Source organism: Sorex fumeus, unplaced genomic scaffold (assembly GCF_029834395.1).
Source record: "Sorex fumeus unplaced genomic scaffold, SorFum_2.1 ptg000037l, whole genome shotgun sequence".
Lineage (NCBI taxonomy): Eukaryota > Metazoa > Chordata > Mammalia > Eulipotyphla > Soricidae > Sorex > Sorex fumeus.
Window position 1 is genome coordinate 26,140,067 of NW_026606094.1, and position 16,259 is coordinate 26,156,325.

A 16,259-nucleotide genomic window follows, 5' to 3' on the forward strand; every position below is an offset into this window, starting at 1 on the left:
CTGCTCCCGTTCTGCCAGGATCTGTTCCAGTATTGACTGGAGAAACAGTTGACCCACTGCACGGGGAAATTCGACTTATCCTGCTTTCAGAGAATCTGTTCTGATGCTCTAAACTTTGTCTCCTTGCATCTCTGCTGAGCTTGCCCCCTCCCACCCTTCTGCCATCTGGAAAAGGAGAAGTGGGTGTGTTCAGGGGCAGGGGGGTGGGGGGGAGGCCAGGCAAGTCAGACAAAAGTCTGGAGGCACCTCAAGTGCTGTCAGGGAGCAGGCGCGCGCCTGGCAGACAGAATTGACAACATGAATGCAATTGACAATTGACGCTGCCGCAAATGAGAATTGTACGGGAAGAGTGAAGAAAAAGAAGTGAGCTACTGCCTGCCAGGCCAGGAGCACTGGGAACAGCCTGTGTGATAAATTTACACACGGCATTTGCTTAGTATTATGAACCTAATCAGCTAATAATCCCCACATTTATTTACTTAAGTAAACATGGCGAGGACAGATGTTGGAAAGAACTCCAGTGACTGAATTCGCCACCCCTCATTCCCCCCTGCCCTCACAACCCCTCCTCCCCAGCGCTCTGCCCTTCTCACCAACAGACTGGACCATTTCACGTGCGTATTTCATGCAGAAAGCAATACAGAGCCCCAGTGAATGCCTCTGCTGGGCATAAGTTCTTGGGTTAATAATCAGTACTGCACCATCATTTTCTATTAATCCATGATTTTCTTCCCAGTTTCACAAAAGTCTTTCTGTCTCCTGAGATGGCAGGTGATCATTTTCTCCAGAGCAGGCTGCTAGGCAGTGGCCCGCTGTAGATGTTTTAACAACCAGCTCTCCAACGAAGAAGCCTGGTTTGTGGGGAATGCTGATTCCAAGGTATAAACATTCCTGCCTTGGCTTATTCAAGCTACCGATATGTCTCACGGAACGCAGTGTCAGAAAGAAAGTCAACTCTTATGAACTAGTGCTGTGGGTTCCAGAGTCTGACTGGCACTAGTGATTCAGTTTATGACCTCAGATGCCCTGTACCCCCGTCTCTGTTGAGAACCAGTTCAGATCCCTCAAAACCTCACATTGACTCTTGGGCTCCACTCCAACTCCGACTCACTGGATTACCTTGCAGCGCTGATTTAGAGATCTCAATATTTTGTTGTTTGGCTCCCTAACTACTGTACTATTTCTCAGTCCCTTAATGAGTATATTTTTAATTAAATAGAGCCAAACAAAAATAAGCACAAGAAAATGAGTACAACAGATAATATTAGAATGTAGGCACGTTTCACTGATAGGTGCTATATGAATGGCTAGGTGCATAGACAGATGCAGACATAGTTGTCTAGTAAGTTAGAGTCCAAAACACAAATACCTCTGTTTCTCTGAAATGAAGCTAGTACCATAGTTGGAAGCCTGCCTCATGAGCTGGGGGAGAAGGCAGTTGGAATAGAGAAGGGATCACTAAGTCAGTGATGGTTGGAGGGATCATTTGGGATGGGAGATGTGTGTTGAAAGTAGATAACTTGATAGCCTCTCAATATCCATATTGCAAACCATAATGCCCAGAAGTAGAGAGAGAGTATGGGTGAAGTTGTCTGCATAGAGGCAGGAAGAGGGTTAGGATGGGAGTGGGGATACTGGGGACATTAGTGATGGAAAACGTGCACTGATGGAGGGATGGGTGTTCGATCAATTTATGACTGAAACTCAAACATGAAAGCTTTGTAAATGTATCTCACGGTGATTCAATTAAAAAGAAAGGAAGGAAGAAAAGAAAGAAGGAAGGAAGGAAGGAAGGAAGGAAGGAAGGAAGGAAGGAAGGAGAAAGAAAGAAAGAAAGAAAGAAAGAAAGAAAGAAAGAAAGAAAGAAAGAAAGGAAAATGGTGCTTGTTCTTCCCTTCCTGTGACCAAATCCAGTAGATGATTAAGGTCCCTCCAGAATAATGCCAGAGTTACACCATCACCTATTTGATGCATGGTTGATCCATTTGCAGGCTCTGTGGAGCAAAACACAGCTTTGACTTTGCGTAGGAGGTGGTTGAACATTGTCTTCGAAACTGAGCAAGGCCCCACCTTTTTCCCCTGCACCTGTTTTTCCAGAATTCATATCTGCACGTGCGCATACGTGGATCCAACCCCTCACCCATCCCAAGAATCCTGCTGTGAGTAGTCCTGAGGGATAGTCAAAGAATGTGTTGGCTGGAGTGAGGCCTTCTCCAGAGGTTGCTGAAAGGGAAGGTGTCTTGATTAAAGCTTTCTCCACAGGCTTTTTCTTTCTCAACCTCCCTGGAGTGGGAAACGGTAGTCCCAATTCACAGAAAAATGTAGCTGATTTTCAGAAAGATGGAGCCCTACCCTGAGGTCTACAGCTTTTAAGCTCTAAATCTTTCCTTTGACCCCTGTTCTGTGTGCATATCAGCGACTTCCCTGGAACCTAAGGACAGCTCATTAATTGGGAGACCCTGGTGGCTCTCCAAACAAGTTTCCTCATCTGTGAAGTACTCTCATGTCAAAGGAGAGCCTTTTGCTGATGAAGGAGCACTGGTTTTAGAGTCCATACCCTAGAATCTCATTGTTCTTTATAAGTCATTGCTGCCAGATCTCAAGCAGTTTTAGGGTGTGGGGGTGAGGAGCCTCCCCCTGCAAGTACTTGGCCCCGCAGGCCTGATGGTCACACTGCTCAGTCAGTTCTGTGTGCTGCTTGGCCACGATGGAGCTGGGAGAGGATAATGCAGTGCCAGGGATCGAACTCATGGCCTCACTCCAGCCATTTCCACTGTCACCCTAGTCTGAAATTTGTTTTTATATATTTTTTTTCCTTTCTTGAAAGGGGGACAATGACAACTGTAGAGATTAACTGTACAGATTAACTTAGAAAATATTAACAAAAGACAACATCTAGAAAGATATCTATATGTATATAAATATATATTAATATGTACCAATGAGCATTGTGCTGAATGCGCCCAGGCGACCAGGCTCTGACTGACCTGATCTTCAACTTGGTGGCACAGAAAGGTGAAGAGGTGTGTGTTGGGCTCAGTGGGGGCAATTCTACAGATTTCTGGAGGAATGCAGGAGTTAGTGTTCCTAAAGCAGACATGACAGGGGGTGACTTCTCCCTCTTTGGTCCATCTTTACTCTTTATCCTGCTCCCCATCACCCCTCAGAGGAGACCCTTAGGTCCTTCAGCTGAGAGATGATCACGTGGTTGAGGAGTACCAACTTCCCAGGTTGGTAAGTGTCTGGCACCCAGCTCCAAAAGAACAGCCCCAATGTGCCGTGTTTGCCTGGTTCTGTGGTATAAATACACTCACTGTGGCTGATTCTCAGCTACCTCCGTGACATCACGGGAGGTTGTTGGGAAGAGACACAACACAGTTGGGCTTCTGCAAGCTGGTACAAATCTACCAGTGCTTTTACTTTCTTTTTTTTTTTCCAAGAACAAAATTGATTAAGGTATTATGGTTTATACTAGGGTTCATATTGTTTTGTGCATGGTGAGGTCTATGTTGCTCTCTTCTGGGTGCTTTATTTCTGAGTCTCTGGATCATGACTGTTGATGGGATTACATGGTGTTAGGGGGTAGTTTGTGGGTGTGACTGCCAAGTTACTGGTAAACTTGGGAGATGGGGGAGGAGGAAGCCCATTCCCACTTCGAGTGAACTTGGAGATTTCAGTCACACCAGATTTTTTTTGTTTTTCTGGCTTAGGGGTTGAGGAGATGGCACAAAGTGTTGCTGCACAGGCCTTGAAGGGAAGAGGCCCATAGTTGTACCTTGGGTAACATACCGCTTCCCTGCTTTTCCAGTCCAAGGATTAGGAAGGGTGACTAGGCCCCTCCAATCACTGAGGAGACTCTGTGAAAATATTTTTCCCCCCTGGCTTTTTTTTTAAGTTTTCAAAATATATCTCACAGAATGTGAATCTTTAGAAATGGAATCTGTGTTACAGACATAACACGTGAGGAAGAAGTAGGACAGTGTGTGCTATCTGCAAGTGAAGCCCGGCAGTGACCTCTCTGGGGCACTGGGTGGGTCTGGCTGGGCTCAGACTCCCTCAGAGCAGCCTTCCCTCAGCCTCTTCCACAGCCGCCTCACAGGCACTGACAAATCCCCTCCCCTCGTACCAAGTCTTGGTTAGAGTGCAAATAGTAGAGGCAGGTCTCCGGAGAGGAAAGAATAGCTGTGCCAGGACGCTGACATATTAGACATTCTGTGTCCCCAACCCTGCTGCTCCCTGCACCCCCTGCCCTGGAGTCTGTGGAGGACCCCACACATGGAGTCAGCCCCAAACCCCGAGACTTGGTCTCTGGCCTGTGCCCACATAGGCAGGGGGGAGGGGAGCACCGGGTCCCAGGTAGGGCATCTGTGGTGGCTACATGTCAGGGCTAAGGGTGGCTCCAGCAGTGCCTCTGTGGGAACATTTATCAGGTTGTGAATGAACCACTCACCGGTCATGAGGAGCTTACTCAGGGACCTCAAACTTCCCCTGCTGACCAGTCTGTGTTGGGTGGTTTTTATTCAAGACACAGGTCGAGTCCAGAAGACTCAGCTGATGGACTCCAGCCGGTGGACTCAGGAAGCCGAGGTAGTCTGTAGCAGAGGGCACAGGTTTTGAAATGTCTCTCAAGTCCTCTGACAAGCCCTTTCGCAGTGGATGGGCCATCTTTGTCACCACCACAGTGATGTTGGAGCCCGCCAGCATCATCACTGTCAAGCCAGCCACCCGCAACACACCCCTCCCCCCAGCCTCCCCCCCCCGCCCTCCCAGCCCCCACCCCCATGTGCTCGGCCTCCACCTAAAGGTGTTCCCCATGTGACCACAGCTTCCTTAAAACAGATCTTTATTGAGATGTCATTCATGTCGTGACCAGTTGGCTGATTTAAAGGGCACAGTTCAGAGGTTTATAGGACCATCAGCAAGTTGGGAATCACTGTTAAACTTAGAATATCTTCCTCACCCCTATACCATCTAGCTGTTTCTTCCTTCAGCCTACTCCCTCCTTCCCAATACAAGCACTTAGCCTCCTTTTTTGTTTTTGTTTGGAGCCACACCCAGCAGTGTTCAAGACTTATTTCTGGCTCTGTGCTCAAGGATCACTCCTGATAATGCTCATGGGATCATTATGTGGTACAAGAGATTGAACCCAGGTTGGCCACATGTATGGCAAGTGCCTTACCCACCATACTGTCTCTCCAGCCTCTTTTTGCCTATTGGTGGATCTTTCATCTATTAATTTGTTTTGTTTTGGGGGTCACACCTAGATTGGTGTTCAGGAGATTGTAAGGTGTCAGGATTCAAACTCCATGCTTTCGGATGCAAGGTGATGGTTCTTCCACAGAGCCTGGATTCCCAACCTGGATATCTCACCTCCATGGAGATATATATTTCCGGTCATTCTGTGTCTTATTCCTTTAACTTGGCATCATGGTCATCTGTGTGGTTTCTCGAATCAGTGTTTCAATCCTCTTTGTGGCTGAACAGTATTCCATGGTCTGAGTTATACCGTATTTTGTTTATTCTGCTTGGCATTTGATGGTTATCTGACTTGCTTCTTTTTATGGGCCATTATGAATAATACTTCTTTGGGCATGCATGGGCCAGGTTTTGTATTGATGCATCTGTTCATCCGTCTCATCTATAAAAAAACTAGACTTTTAGCAGTATATAGGTAGTGCAGGAATTGGAACAGGGGTTGGTCTGCCTAACCCCAGTTTGATTCTTGGCACTACATGGCTTCTTGACTCTCACCCAATGTAGACGGGTGGTCCCCTCAGCATTGCTGGGTATAGCCCTAGTGGTGCCCAGCATGATAGGACTGAAGCAGCATCAAGTTCTCAGTCCCTAGCACTGAACTGCCAGCCCAGTTGGCAAACACCCACCAGAAGTAGCCCTAAGACTCCCTGAGCACCACTCAGGAGACCCACCACCCCCCAAAAGAAACAGGGACTGTTATATATGATTACATTATGTCTTTGTTTCAGTGCCTTCAATAACACCCCACCGTTCTTAAAACCAGGTTAAAATTCTTCCCTTGTTAGACAAGGCTTGGCCTCTCCCCATGTTCTTCTGTTCCTGCCAAGAGGTTCTTCTGAAACACAGCCTCCCTCCTTGGCGGATCTGGAATTTTCCTCTCCCTCCCCCAGCCCACTCACCTTGCCATTCCTGCTGAAAGGCATCCTCCTCACAGAAGCTCCTTCTTTCCCCCCGGAGTCCACCTGCCACAGGTTCTCCTGGAGTCTTCCCCCTACCCGCCACCTCAGCACTCACATGCAGCCAGGAAAACTAGAGGATCCATTGCGGTGTGTTTGTGTGTGTGTGTGTGGGGGGGGGGGGGGGTTCTTTGGTATTTTTGGAGTCACACACGGCAATGCTCAGGAATTACTCCTGGCTCTGCACTCAGGAATTAACCCTGGCAGTGCCTGGGGGCTCATACGGGATGACAGGGATCAAACCCAGGTTGGCCACTTGTATGGCAAACACCGTACCCTCTGTGCTATTGCTCTAGCTCCAAAGAAGTTCTTATTCCCTAGCTGTTCTAAGGCACCTCACAGCCAATGGACACGCTTCAGCACTGGGTTAACAGTCACCCAATGACAACTAGATGATGACTACAAATTCTTCACTTTTAGGTCATTTGTCTCCGGGAGACTTTCTCTTGTTCTCATCTTGGCCCCCTTCTGGCTTTGCTTCCTTCCTGTGTGCCCTCATGGTACCCATCCCACCAGTTGACTCCCTAGTCTTGTGTTGTGCTCCCACCATTGACTTTCACCCATGGCCCATTAGAATACCACAGGGTACCCACAATAGAGAAACTGCTGGTCTAGATGTTTCCTTTTGTTTTGGCATCTTCCTCAGGGAATATTCCCGCAATTGCTGAGGCCAGGAAGATCCCCACATTCTCTCCCATTACCCCCCTCTTCCTTCCCCTCATGCCTGAGAGATAGCTGCTTAGTACAGAATGGGTCTGGGGGAGGTCTCTCATCCTAAGATACCCTCGGGCATCACTCACTGAGGGCTGAGGGCCCAGGCTGCCCCTCAGGACAGGGACTGTTCTTAGAGTCTCCTACTTGACTGTGTGGCAGTGGGAGCGGCCGTTTTCCAGGTGTGGTGAAGAGGGGTGAGCTGAGGAGGTTGCTTCTCTGACCCGGGGAGCTACACGGCATCCCCCCCCCCCGAGGACACAGATGGCCTGTCTGCATGTCTGGTTTGGAATGCCATTCCTGAGGGCACTCCCAGAGGAAACAGCAAGGCACCCCTTCTGAGACTGAATTGCTTTTTCAAAAAAGCCTGTTTTCGTTTCCCCCCACAGATATGCACTTGTTTGGCCATTACCCAGCACATGACGCCTTCTATCTCGTCGTGTGCAGTGCCTGTAATCAGGTCGTCAAGCCACAGGTTTTCCAGGCGCACTGCGGTAAGTGGACTCCTGCTCCGGGATGGTCGTCTCCTCCTAGACCCCCGCCGCCGCCGCCACCACCATCACCACCACCACCGGGGCCCAGCCCTGGTCTGTCTTAGCCCAGGACTGAGTGTATAGCTCTTCCAGGGGCTTTGGGGGGCTGCCTCCCCTCCCAGGGTGATTATTTTAGGAGCCACCTTCCCTCTGTTCAGGTGCTCATGAGAGAAAGCTGGAAATGGCTCGGGTGGGAAACCAGCCTTGGTGACAGAACCGGCAGGAATGATGGTTGGAGGCATGGCTCCTGCCGCCTGGTGTTGGGGCGCCAGAAAGAGGGGTCCCAATGGATCTCTCCAGATGCACACAAAGGACGGGCGGGAGCCAAGGGCAGCCAGGGTTCAAGAGGTTGGGAGGTGGGGATGGGGACACACAGGTGCCACCCCCAAGAAATGCCGTGTGCTTCTAGCCTCAGTTGCAGCTTCTCTTTTCTGAGGCTTGCTCGGAAAACCCAGGTGTGTTTGGAATTGGCTGGATTCCATCTGGATCTTCCCACTCTCAGTCCAGGAACTGCCCCCGGCTGGTCAGCAGCAACATGTGAGTTGCTGGTCAGCAGCAACATTGCCCTGCCCCTCAGCATGTGAGCCAGGGATGGAAAACAGATCCAGTCCCATATGGCTGCTCCTCCAGGGAAGCAGTAAGCAGCGTAAACATTCGACTCCAGAGCCCCAGTTACTTAACCTCTCCCGGCGGGATATGTCTTACCTTTAAATAGAGCATGGGGCCAAATTATTTCCCAAGCTGTAATATGTTAAGGACCAGGATGTTTAAAAATGGTTAAGGGTTTGGAGTGATAATGCAGTCAATAAGGCATTTGCCTCACAGGTGGCCAACCAGAGTTTGAGCCCCAGTACCCCATATGGTCCTCTGAGCCCCACCAGGAGTGAATCCCTGAGCCCAGAGCCAGGAGTAAGCCGTGAGCAATGTCAGATGTGGCCCCAAAACCAAAAAAAAAAGTTTAAAAATTTCTTAAAATATTTTTTATTCAAAACCCTCCTCCCTTTTGATGAACATGAAATCTGAGTGCCCTCCTTTACTGTTAAATTTAAAGCATGTTAAATATTTTGCCTAAGGGAAAAAAATCAAAGCAATTATAATATTGAATGTGCTCTTGAAAATTATAGGTTTCCCCTTTCTCGCTCTCAGAATTTCTAACCTTCCCCCACCCCTTTGGTTATCATGACTCTTACGAATTGACATCAAATAATTGGCGCTTCCCAGTGCTTGTCAGGAAATGGATTGGGGACCATGGAGTGGTGTGGTTAGAACCCAATCTCATCTGTCAATATGCGTTTCTGTACATGAATATGGCACATGTGTGTATGCAGATATACACATGTATGTGAAATCTGCACCTGTGAATCTGTTGTGGGTAGATTTTGTATTTGATATAGAGGGAAATTTCAGCCTAAGGGCACTTTCCCTGACTCTCTGACCCACATGCCCTGAGAGAGGCCCTAGAAAGTGTCCAGTCCATCTCCCACTTCCAATGGCCTTTGGTTTTCTCATCTCCTCCACGAGGAAGTGATTTGGCAGTGGGGAGGTAAGGGGACTCTTAAGGTGCTTACATTTCATTTCTGGTGGGGCAAGGCATCAAGCACCAAGCGCCATCCTTCATTGGCGCTTGGTGCTTGATGCTCAATGATGAATGGTCCTCCCCTTCCACCAGAAAGAGAGCAAAGGTCAGAGCTCTGCAAAGGGAAAGTGTCAGAGCCCCTGTGGAGGTGCTGGAAGTGCTGGAAGTGCTGGAAGCTAAGGTGACAGATGGGGATACCAGAAATGGAGCCCCACAGCTTGGGGGCCAGTGGGTAATACACTGTGGCCAGTTGCCTCTGCTAGGCTAGATGGAGGAGGGTGGTTGGGAGGAAAGGAATACGCTTGCCGTTCACTCATTCATGCACTCCCACACTCTGGGAATGTGCTTCTGCTCTGGGCACTGGCAAGCAGCCAACTACATAGCCATGAATCCCCCAAAGCCACCCAAACCTTCCCTGGGAACTGAGCTCTCTGTCAGAGTCTGTGATGAAAGGAACTGAGAAGGACTGATTGGGGGCCCAGGCTGTGCCTGCAGGCCTGGGTTTTAGCTGCTGGGCAGGGGACCGCTGCTGTGTGGCACAGTGCTGGTCCGGAGGGATGTAAAGGTTGAAAAGCATGAGAACATCCGCCGGGGGCAGAGCCCCTACCTGCCTGCCAATGAGGCATCTAGGGCTTGGCTCCCTCCGTCCTGAGACCGAGCGGAGTGCAGAAGGAGCAGGGACAGCTCAGTGGCCATCTGCTGTGAGCAATAGCAATCAATTAGTTTGCGGGTTTGGGGTTGCTCACCTCATCCTGTCTCCGGTGGCTTTCTTGCTGAACCAGCTGACCCATGGCAATGGAGACATAAGCACAGCTGAGAGAGGGCGGCCCTGCACCCCCTCTGCCTTCCAGGTGTGTGTCCAGTGGTTCCCCAGGCCAAGGGAGGGCAGGGAGGCGCTCAGAACGGTCACAGTTCTTTAAGGAAGGGGAGAACTTCCTCATTGCCCTAAGAATTCCTCCTAGAGTTTTCTGGCATTTCTCTGTGGGGGCTGGCCTGTGTTGCACTCACCTGGCCTTCTGCAGCAAGTTGATCCAAACACCCGTGGGTAAGCGCCACACTGTGCTTGCTATGACTTTGAGCACAGCAGCCTGTGGGGCCCCACCTGTTTGAACCTAAGATGCCTTCCCACAGTCCACAGTCCTCCAGAGTGAGGCAAGATTGTGGACCACTGGGCCTCCCACCTCTGCACCTCTTCAGAGGGCTATCTTCTCCACCCTGGCCAGCCCCCAGGCCTGAACTGTCCACTGTAGATTTCCAACTTAATTTTTGTCAACGGTGCAACTTTTGTTCCAGTGAAACCGCAGGTGACCCGATTAGTTCATAAACGGTTCTGCCCACTCTGAGGACATTTCAGTTAATGATGAACAGTGTGGGTGACCTGAGAGGCCATATTGGGACTAGGCGTGTCATCAGCTGGACCTTGTAGGTCTGTGTACCTGTGCTGAACTTCACACCATGGCATGATGGGTTGATGTAAGTCTCGGAATGTAACCTCACTGATATGCGACTCATGGTTATATACAAAGCAGAACTGCCAGGTTTAGACTTGGGCTGACAGTCCACGCTCCAATCTACTTGGCCACCTTCTGACTGCCCCTCATCTCCTCTAGGCCTCCTTGGAATGGTTTGGTTTGGTTTGGTTTGGTTTGGGAGAGGGGGGTGGAATTGGACCATACCCAGTGGTTCTCAGGGGCTATTCCTAGCTCTGTGCTCAGGTGTGACCCCTGGCAGTGCTTGGGGGAAAATCATATGCGATGCCTGGAATTAAACCAGGGTTAGCCAAAGTGGCAACGTGCAAGCAATCAAGTGCCTTACCTCCTGTACTATCTTTCCAGCGCCCATAAAATGGTTTTGGAATTTTCTTACAGTGAGAGAATGTTGCGTTTAGGAGGAGGCAAAGGGACTCACCCATTGGCTGTGTGGCCTTGAGTTTTCTCTCTCCCTTGTCTGTCTGTGAACTGGCTATTCTGCCTGTGTTCTGGGGTGGCAGGTACAAAGTGACGAGTGAGCCTCCCAGGAGATGGATCACTGGTTTCAAGCACTTGCCTGGCAAGGACCTGGCCACAAGTAGAAACCCAAGTCCTGCCTGCAGAGCACTGAGGTGATCCCAACAGCTCTGCTTTCTGCAGTTTCGGCCACATGGGCCTGGAGAGGGCTCAGTGACTCAGGAAACACCCAGGGCAAGAGAGATGCCCTGAGCTTAGTCCCCAGAGCCATCACATACTCAGAGACCATTCTGAGCACCCAGCACATCCCAACAGAAATAGCCGCACAGAGCAAGCAGTTAAGTGGCTGCCTCTCACCATCAGTCTGCACTCTCTGGGCCCCTGCCTATCTCTGCTGTGCTTCTCATTCTCTGTGGTCTCTCTCTCTCTCAGCACAGCTCCCACTTTCTAAAATCTTGCAAGACCAGACAGACACCTCTTGGCTCTGTGCTCCCAGCACTTAGAAGTTCGGGATCCTCATCCCAGGCCTGCAGGAAGCAGTGCTGTGTGCCCCCAAAGGCTAGCATGGTGGTGGGGGTCCAAATCCTAGCTCCGCCTCAGCCCTGCCTGTATCCCTCCACTGCTTGTCACCTAGATTCTGTTCTCTTGGAAATGTGCTTGGCTCAGCACCTGTGATTGGCTGCAGGACTGGAAGGATTGGACCAAATGCAGAGAGAGAGGGAGGCATGGCGGGTGGCATTCAAGAGTGTGTCTGCCTAAGCTAAGCTGAAAAAAAAAAAAAGGAAATGTGTATGCAGGTGTGTGTGTGCACACATGCAGGCATTTAAGCAGTTGGTTCTGGGGACTTTGGAAATTAATGAAACATAAAATTTTACACTTGTTTTACCAGGAAGCACGGCTTCTCCACAGCACTATTTACATGAGGGATGTGAATGGGTGTTTGTGTGTCAGAAGAGCTTTCTTGACCTCTGTCTGCCGCATGTGTTAGCAGCCCCACCTCCAGTCAGGAAGGCCTAGCATTGCCATCGCCCCTCAAGCAGACCAGCTCATTCCCAGTTGAGAACCACTGCTGTGAAATATAGCAATCTTATTTTGATATCATTTTCTGTACTTTTGCACATTTAAGTTTTTCTCCAAATGGGAATGTGTGCACATACGTACTAAGCCCAGAAATTCTCTCTGTGGGATTACATAGCAATGTGTAGAAACTTTACTATTTCTACCTCCATGGAATTGGTCATGTAGCAAGATGACTCCCGCATCATAGTCATATATGGAGCAATCAAACAAGATGTCATTTGTGTGTGTGGTGGGGGGGGGGGGGGGGCACACCCAACTGTGCTTAGGACTTACTTCTGGCTCTGTACTCAAGGGTCATTCCTGGCAGGACTCAGGGGACCATATCAGGTTTGGGGGAATAGAAACAGGTTCAGCTGCATGCAAGGCAAGTGCTTTAATCCCTGTACTATCTATCCAGTCCTCCAAAAGCCGTCCATTATTGCAACTCTTTCCACCTCAAAATCAAAAGAGTGGGGGGGGAGGTTAAAAATATATAAAAATATTGTTCTGTGGTAGCATAGATGACATCCATGCATGGTTCAGTTCTTAGTTCCCAGACACACACACACCCCAGAACTGAAGAAGCTAGATGTCATGTCATTCAGTAGACAAGAGACGATTAATATTTCCCTCTTCTTTCTGAAAGATTTTTATTTCTTTTTCTGATGATATTTTTGAATGCCCTTCAAGTAGCTGTTTTGCATGTCGATGGTGTTGCAGCAGAATTTAATGAACTGTGAGCTACGGCAGAGAAGCTGAGCCTCAAAATAAATGAGTGACAGCAGCTCATTCCTGGAGCGAGGCAGGGTGTGTCGTAGCGAACACCCCCATTCCTTCCACATGAGTGCCAACACCCATCTGGGTGGGGTACCCAGCAGTATTGCACCTGGGAGCTCATCTTAGGGTTCTAGGGCTCCCTGCCATTGTCCTCATTATTTGGTCTCTACCCAGAGGACCTCTACTCAAGGAGGAAACAAGCCATTTGTGCTTCTGGGCCCCTAGACACCATCAGTCCTTCTTCAGGTCAGTGCCCTGTGGCCTTTGGGGAGTCATCATCTACTAATCAGCCAATCAGGCCTTCCTTGCTGGAGTTGTCATTTGCCTCTGCACTCTGTACATAGGGTGTTCTCTTATCTTCTTCTCTTTCTTTCTTTCTTTTTTTTGTCAATTAAGTCGGATTTGTTTGTTGAGATTAAATTTTTGTGGTTGTTAAAGTTGTTTCTCATGAGACTAGATGTTTACTTCAGAGAAGTATGGAATCATAAAAAGAAATTGGTCTCATCGAGCAAATTCTTTGTCAAATCTTACAGTATTAATTAATAAGACTTGGCAAGAGCGTGTGAATCTGTACAAACTTTATTTTGTTCCTACAATTCCTTTTTAACTTTAATTTGATGAATATATCCCAGAACCAGCGTTAACTCCCAGGCTGACGAGACTGAGCTCTCTTTGGGGGCTCCTTATGATCAGTAACAAAATCTCCTATTGTTTCTTCTCTCTCTCTCTCCTCTCTCTCTCTCTCTCTTTCTCTCTCTCTCTCTATCATGCCTGGTAAAATGTGGGTGACACGTGGATCCCAAGGAGAATCCCAATAATAGAGATCTCCATGGACAGAAATGTGAGATGGACTGATTAACGAATGCTGCACCTACATCAAGCAGTATGACATGGCTGAGAGAATCGAAGCTAAGTGGGACAATGTGTGACTCCACGGGGATGCGTTTGACTTGAATTTTCTTCTTACTCATATCCACATTATTGCTGGGTCTGAAACAGAGCAAGGTGACCTATTCCAACCCCAGCTTTTTTTTTTTAACTCTGCTATTAGGAGACCAAAATAACAATAGTAATAAAGGTGATACACTTGCTGAACCCACTCACCAGCCCAAGATGCTGTGGTTATATTATCTCCCTCTCACAGCCAAAGAAATGAGGAACTTAAGGTATTTGCTCCAGATCAGGCTGGTGTCAGAGACAGAACACCACCCTCATCTAGGCCTCCTTCTCCTTCTTCATATCATTTTAGCCACCATCAGATTTCAAATTCTCTGCAACACTGGACTACATTTTTTCATTGTTTGTTGTTTGTTATTGTTGTTTTTCCCTTATGGAATGCTGTGTTAAATGGCAGGTGTTTGGGGACAGATAAGCTCCCCCCCTTTTTTTTACCTTTTTTACATATAACACAGCTTACCAGCAGCACAGGTAATAAACTCAGGCATCATTCGGGGCAAGGAAGAAAGGAGAACTAAATTAGCAATAGTGTCTTCTTTGTTTCTGTGTTTTGGAACCATGCTGGCAGTACTCAGGGGGGCTACTCCCTGCTTGGAATTCACTCCTGATGGTGCTCAGAGCATAGTGTGTGCCGGGAATTGAACTCAGGAGTCCTGCATTCCGAGCATGTGCTCAGCCTGTGAAACTGTCTCTTCAGCCCCTAGTAGTAGTGCCTTGAAAGCCGTGGCCACAGCAATTGAAATAGACCTTTAAATATTAGAAATGGTAAAAAAGGGAGTTTAGAGAAGAGCTGGAATGGAAAAGCTGGAGAGATAATACAGTGGGCAAAGCACTTGCCTCATACGTGGCTAACCCGGGCTTGATTCCCCAGCACCCCATATGGTCATCTGAGCCCCCATAGAAATGATTCCTGAGCACAGAGCCAGAGGTAAACCTGAGCAGTATTGGCTGTGCCTTCCCAACCCCCCTACCCCCCTCAAAAAAAGAGGTGGAATGGGTACTACCATTCATTCAGATTTTTTTTTTTTGTTTTTCTGCCACAAAGGAACAGATTCATGAGGCCCACAAGTAGAGATGATTTCCCCTAAATTCACTCAATTAAAAATCCGGTTTGTTTGCATGTTCTATGAATTAAATAGAAATGATATAAGTAAATTACAAGTATAATAGTCCCACCTAAATTTAGAATTAGATTACTGGGCTTTTTATAACTTCAGGATTATTTGTTTTGCTTTGTTTTTGGGTCACCCACCTGGAAATGCTCAGGGGTTACTCCTGGCTCTGCACTCAGGAATTACTCCTGGCAGTGCTTGGGGACTATCTGGGATGCTGGTAATTGAACCCGGGTCGGTCACATACACAGCAAGCACCCTACCTGCTGTAGAATCACTCCAGCCCCAACCTTAGGATTATTGATATTTTAGAAAAAGAAAAGAAAAAAATACATGTATTTCTTCAAATCTGTGTCTTGAAGTCCAAAGCTCTTGAATTCCCTTCACCAGAGTCAGATGATTTTGTTCATTTACTGATTTGAGAAATAATTATTGGGCGCTTGCTCTGCGCCGAGTGTCCTGGGGAGCTGCAGATAGAGTGGACAAGGGCAATCTTCTTGCAGCCTTGGCTGTAGTAGGTTCAGTAATGTAGATGAGAACAAGACTGAGCCTCTCAGGAGCTAATGCCACGGGTGCCCAGAGAGAAGCAAGCAAGAGCATGGCCGGTGGGATGAAGCTTCCAAGAAAGCAAGCCCAGACCTGCAGCCTGGAGGCTACAACTCAGGGACTGATTGTGAATGCAGCAAACCAACTCTAACAGTTATGAAGTTGAGAGAGAGAGAGAGAGAGAGAGAGAGAGAGAGAGAGAGAGAGATCATCTGTCACTCTGGCTACCCAGAGCCTGGAGAACCCAGGGGTCTCATGCAAAGCCATGCAGATAGACAGAAAGATAAACTGGAGGCCCATCATTTGGCACTACAACAGACAAAGTTTGCTTGTGGGTTGCATTTCGAAAGGTGGGAATCAGCATTTGGGTTTTGTTAGATGAGGAACAGACAGCTGACAGCCGCTGCCTCCCAGCCCAGTCTCTTGGCGTTTCTGCTCCCCTGACATTTGCATAATTGGTGGATTCCCCACCCGGCACCCCCTTACATACCACTAAGACTAGGTGTTTCGGGATGCCTTGAGCCCCAAGAACCCCCATGACAGTCCTTTAACAACCTGCATGTTGGATCTACTATTAGTGCTTTATAAGATACATATATAATCTTGGAAGAAAAGAGGGAGGCGTCCAGCACACAGCCAGGGAAATGGCCTCACTCATTGGCTGTGGAGAAACCAAGCTCCCCTGGCCCACAAGAGCGTTCCCTGAGGAGCTGCCCGGCTTGAGAGAGAGCTGGGCTCTGCTCACAGGCCTTGGGAAAGCTGCCGCACAGGAAATGTCCTTCCTCCCTAGCTTGCTTCCTGACCACTTCCGGGGCGTGGATGTTGGGAGG

The 16,259-nt window shown here is 48.5% G+C and overlaps 1 protein-coding gene across 4 annotated transcripts in view; it reads left to right on the forward strand.

Moving 5' to 3' along the window:
* The window catches only part of ATXN7L1 (ataxin 7 like 1), a 270,996-nt gene that overhangs the window by 85,174 nt on the left and 169,563 nt on the right, over positions 1-16,259 (forward strand). For all 4 annotated transcript variants that reach the window (XM_056118265.1, XM_056118266.1, XM_056118268.1 and 1 more), the window contains exon 3: positions 7,313-7,417. In XM_056118265.1, coding sequence (XP_055974240.1) covers positions 7,313-7,417 — 105 coding nt within the window. The remainder of the gene's footprint in view (positions 1-7,312; positions 7,418-16,259) is intronic.